General features: G+C 41.4%; 1 protein-coding gene across 1 annotated transcript; it reads right to left on the reverse strand.

Annotated features, from left to right (window-relative positions):
- Positions 1-482: 482 nt before the first annotated feature.
- LOC9268665 (protein DCL homolog, chloroplastic) lies at positions 483-5,187 on the reverse strand. Its single transcript, XM_015793114.2, has 3 exons — positions 4,864-5,187; positions 1,804-1,918; positions 483-816 (listed from the first exon to the last, which is right to left on the reverse strand). The coding sequence occupies exons 1-3, from the start codon at positions 5,160-5,162 to the stop codon at positions 652-654; spliced, it is 579 nt and encodes a 192-aa protein (XP_015648600.1). The 5' UTR covers positions 5,163-5,187; the 3' UTR covers positions 483-651.
- Positions 5,188-5,527: the final 340 nt, after the last annotated feature.

The raw sequence follows: 5,527 nt of genomic DNA on the forward strand, positions 1-5,527 counted from the left end.
TATCTTGAGAAGTCATTCCGTTGTTCCGCAACAACCATAGCAGACATAATTTTCAAACAAAACCATTGCAAGCATTACGCCCTTGCTTGACAATGCCACGGGCTATAATTCAAAGTTAATTTTGAATTTCATAATTTCATTGTAGGAATGATTTTAGGGTTTTCTCCATGACTTCCATTTCCTGTCTCTTTTCATGGTTGCTAATAAGATAAGAAAAGACCTATCTTAAAATCAAACTTTAAAATTCAAAATCGCTTTGACTATAATCTGTAGCAGAAACAAGCAGGGCAGAATCTGAGGGTCACTGTAGTTAACCAAACACCATCATAGGAAATTTTCTTGCATGGATTCGATCCTCCAAAATGCCATTGCAAGGATCATGCATTCATGCTGTTGTCAATTAAATTTCGAGGATGCTGTTGTCAATTCATGCCTCTGAATCCTTGTCCTTACCAGCACTTAACCTTGTGGTCTTGTGGGCATTCCTCAAGAGATCCAAAATCTTTCTATTTAGAGATTTAGACCATATAAACACAAGTAGGCAATGGAAGAAGCAAACATGCCATTAGGCTCAATAATTTACACAAACGATTCCAAAACTTACAACATCCCTGTATTGCTGAAGGATACCAGCGTTCTTTTCTATTACCTTCAGGTTCGCTTGAAATGTTCTCGTATAAATCTCTCTGCATGTGATGGATACTTTTCTCGAATGTATGCACGGAGGCACTTTTGGTATGAAAAATCAATCCAAACACCATCCGTGCGAACAACAAAAAGGCATCTTGACTTTCTGAACTGTGGGTGCTTATCAACCTTCAAAGTCAATCCATATTAAAAAGATAAGCCATACAATCATACAATCTGTCAAGTAAAATGCAAAGTACTCTGAAACATACCATATATTCTAAAATAGTGTTACGTGCAGTACCAACTAATTTTTTTTAGACTAGATGTACAAGTAAAAATGATTCTTAATACAGTACCCAGAGAGCAACAAAACTCAGACATGAGACATGGAGATGCTAAAAATTGTACTGGTTTTGAATCATAAATACTTCCACTGAATCTTAAGCATGTGTTCTCCTAATTTGTTACTCACAGTCATGATAATGTACCTTTCATCATGGATATCAAGTTCTCTGAATAAGTCTACTTACCCTCCTATTCTATGGAATCTGCTAAATAATCCCTGAGGTGGCTACTTAACCTCCTAATATATGGAACCAGCTAAATAATCCCTGAGGTGGTTTAGGGCATGTGGCTTACTCATGTAGATAAATTGCTCGGGTGGAATGCCATTTACCTAAACTATTTCTTTATTATTCTTTTGTATTAATCTCCCTTCTCTTCTCTGTTTATGTTCTTCCCTTCTATCACTCCACAGACATATGGCCTTCTAGTGGAATTATTTTAACTTTATTTGGAGACCCAACATCACATCAGCTGCCATGTGGCGAAAACCACCATTAAACAATCTCAGAGGGGTTATTTAGAAAATTTTGGATAATTAAGGGGGTTATTTAGATGGATTCATAGTTCAGGGGACTAAGTAGACCAACGCTTATAGCTCAGGGGGGTTTTGGGGGGGGGGGGGGGGTAGATTAGATGCACTCCTACTTTTTAACTCTTAGTGTACATGGTGTTCGTATACAGATTACAGAGTCAACTAAATGTAAAGAGAAAGAAGTGAGATGAGGCAACAGAATTGCTATCAATTACCATTAAGCACTGAATATTTATTTTATTTCTAACAACATACAGTTCCTGAATATAATTTAGCAGGTCATAATAGTGACTCACCATTATAGCATCAAGTCCACAACCAATCTTATCATCCACACGTGGATGGTAAGCAAGAAGCTTCTCGACGATAATATTTTCATCCTTTGGGCTGAGACATTCACCATCTCCATACCTGCTCAGAAACAACTTTGTTTTAAAACACGAAGTAAAACAGTTCGTTAGTTTCACTGTAGAAAGCCATGCTAATTTACAGTTTTTTTGATAGGTCAAAGTGAAAAAGAGGCACTTGGGATGCTCGAGGAATTAGGAAACAACATGTTTGGCATTACATGGTCCACTGGAGAAAATAAATAATCGTTACAGCAAACTTTGGAGTAGACAGTAATGGCCCAACCTAGGTAATAGTACCTCATTCTTGAACTTGCATAATTGGAGCATTCAGTAGGATGGCAGGACTTCACAGGAAACCAAATTACTCAACCAACGAAGGTATAGAAGTCAGAAGGAGAAAGTGGTACATCAAGATACACAGTTGTCAGATTTTGGAAGAACGAACTGCATGTCACGGTGACTAAGGAAACACGTTGAAGTTTAAAAAGCCTGGTCAGAATGAGGCATTAAACCATTGAGCACAGTGAAGAATGATCTTCAGTGAAGATCATAGTGAATAAGACAAAAAGCGTGCAATCCAACTTTTCTAAAGACCACCAAATGCAGTGGAGACTGGAGAACATAATAGCACTGTGGTCAATTCATTTCTTGGAAAAAGAGTAATGATGGCAATCATGTTCCCCAGTCTATACATCTTGGAAAAATGTTCTTTTTGAGATGAAAGAAAGAAAGGGCAACCACATCTTGCATAAGAACTCTATGAGATTAAAATGGTGAGAGACGTAGCTGATAGCACTTAAAGTCTTTGAAGCACTTGAATTAAGGACGGAAATTGATCCGAATCATGTATGCATATTATTTTTTACAAAGAGCTGACCCGTCTACAGTAGAGTGACCCACCTCTGCAACACACATGTTGCGCTTTTCTTATACTATAGGGTGATTGACCGAACGTTGCAATGAATGTCAATAAATACACTATATGATCTAAAATAAGAATAACAATTATCCACATATCTTAAAATTGCTTACATGACCACATGAGATCAATTAACCACTTACACTGGCGTATGCACAAGTGTAAAAAAATCATTTTAACAAATATCGCAAACAACAGAAAATATATGCATGCATTATGGTCAATAGGGGCATCCCCCTCATCTTTTGTCATTGCACTATGATGGAATTTCATTTTTGAGGCTAGTTTGCTCGTGCTTTATTTTTGTTAGCAATGTCAAAGCGATAATGAGGAAATTTGACAACATTTGCGAGTTGGACTTACACAGGGACTAATTTACTGTTTGATTCCACTAGAGGTAGATACTACGGGCTAGGAACAAATTAAGAGGGAAATACCACATGGTGAGATGGGTTGACATGGCTTTCCCTAAAGACTTTGGGGGATTAGGCTTTACAGAAACAAGAGCTATGAATACTGCTTTGATTGCAAAATGTATTTTTAAACTGAAATCAAATGATCAGAGTTTGTGTACCACCATGTTGAGGAGAAAATATTTGCAGGAAGGAGATATGTTTCAGTGTAGAGATGAAGGGGGGATCACAATTCTGGAAAGGGGTGCTAAGCACAAGAAAATGGTTGAGCTTGGGGACAGAATGGCAGGTGGGTGATGGAAAACACATCTATTTCTGGAAGGATGTGTGGTATTATCCATGCCCTCTTAAGAGTTATTTTCCATACCCATATGATGTAACCAACAATCTATCCTGGTAGCTGAAATAGGACAGGAGGGAGTATGCCTCACCTTTAGGAGAACTTTTGGCCCAAGAGAGTTGACAGAATGGCAAGAGCTGAAACAATGTGTTGAAAGTATAGAGGTGGGAATTACCCCCTGATATTCTAAAATGGGGTCTCAAAGAAAATAAGTCTTTTTCTACCAAATCCATGTATAGAGCTTTGACCTTCAGGGGGGGTAACTGATACACAAATGCAACTCATTTGGAGTGCCCTTGCCCTATGAAGATTAAACACTTTGTTTGGTTGGCCATGAAAAACAGAATATCAATCATGGATAGACTCAATTTTCTAATTGCTTTGTAAATATTTCCCTTTTGTAAATAACCTTTATTATTATAATATATTAACACAATAGGAGCCTCTCCTGCTGTTTCTTGTCAAAAAAAACAGAATACAATCTGCTGATCAACTGGGAAAAGAGGCTGGGAAGGTTATATCCTTTGTCAACTTTGTGGGGAATTAGAAACTACAAACCACATAATCTTTAGCTGCCCTATGGCTAGTCTTGTTTGGTGTTTCTATACAGATGTACTGAATTGGGATCGTGTTCCTCTTAACTTTGATGACTTCTTTATCCTTGCTGACATTAGATCTGATTTCAAACATAGAGCTGTGAAAATTGCTTTGCTTGCTGCTATTTGCTGGACACTACGGACAACAAGAAACAACATGGTGTTCAGGGAAAAACTTATTTACTCACCCCTAATGTTACCTTTCCAAATTATTTCTTTCTTACTGCAGTGGAGTCCTTTACATCGGCTGGAGGAGAAGAGTGATCTGGAGAAACTAGTAAAGAGGTTGAAGGAGGGAGGAGGCGAGGAGCTGGCCTAAAGACAGAACAGAATAGGATCTTGCTAGTCCCCTGCAGTCTTTTGGCGTTTGGTTTTGTTTAGAATGATGCTGTAGTTTATGTTCTTGTCTGTTGCTACCTAAAAATATGATCGAGACGTGATCATCTTCCAGTTTTATTTGTACGAAGTACTTCATTTTGTAAAGCTGGCAACCCTAGCGAAGCGAACTCTGCCAGTGGTTGGCTTTCAATAGAAGCCGGGCCCCCTCTGACCTTTTCTCTAAAAAAGGGACTAATTTACAGCTTTCTTGCGAAGTACTAGGATGATTGGCAGTTTCCTCATGTTGCCAGCCATATACAACTAGTAAAGTCGTCGACAATTAGAGGCAGAGAAATGGCCAAATGCCCTGTCTCAGAATAGAGACGAGACGAGGAAGGAAGGGAAGGGGACAACGGCTACCTGTCGGAGTGGAGGATATCCTTGATGAGCTGCACGACGGGATCGATGTCGCGGACGATTTCCGCCTCGGCGGCCCTCCACGGCAGCGGGGGCACCGCTCCGGGGGCGTCGGGCAGCTTGGACGGCGGCGGCTGCGTGGGGGGAGGGGGCTCGTCGGCGGTGTGGGCGCCGGAGAGGAGGCTCCTGCGGCGGGACAGTGCGGGCGCGGGTGCGGCGGTGCACGGCGCGAGGGGGCGGGCCCGGAGGAAGAGCGGCCCCGCGGCGGTGGCGGCGCGGGCGAGTGCCGCTGCCAGGGCCATGCGGCGGGAGGGTGACTTGCTGGATGGGGGTGGGGTGGGGTGGGGTGAGGTGAGGTGCCGTGTGCGGTGTGCCCGAGTTCGGGACAGCGAGCGACTGACGAAGTGACGAGTGACTGGTGTGGTACTGTGGTGTGGTTAACGGGAATGATGGATTGATGGCTCATCGATCAGCTATCATCCCGTCTGCTTCCCTTGTTCCGTGCCATGTTATCCATTGGGGATTTTGAAACGACACTCTTGCGGTAACAGTTTTCGGGAGGCAAAGGTTTGCGATTGGCTGCGTTCGGCCAACCTGCCTCCCGACACGGAAACAAAGCACGTAATTATAATTATAGTGAGATAAATTAAGTATTAGTTTAAAAAAT

This window comes from Oryza sativa, chromosome 8, assembly GCF_034140825.1.
Source record: "Oryza sativa Japonica Group chromosome 8, ASM3414082v1".
NCBI lineage: Eukaryota > Viridiplantae > Streptophyta > Magnoliopsida > Poales > Poaceae > Oryza > Oryza sativa.

What these genes read in the sequence shown, in the direction of transcription:
- LOC9268665 (XM_015793114.2), bottom strand. Translation starts at nt 5,162, where the DNA reads ATGGCCCTGGCAGCGGCACTCGCCCGCGCCGCCACCGCCGCGGGGCCG. An exon ending in GATATCCTCCACTCCGACAG is followed by an intron (nt 1,919 to 4,863) that starts GTAGCCGTTGTC and finishes GTTTCTGAGCAG; the next exon opens with GTATGGAGATGGTGAATGTC. An exon ending in GTGGACTTGATGCTATAATG is followed by an intron (nt 817 to 1,803) that starts GTGAGTCACTAT and finishes TTGACTTTGAAG; the next exon opens with GTTGATAAGCACCCACAGTT.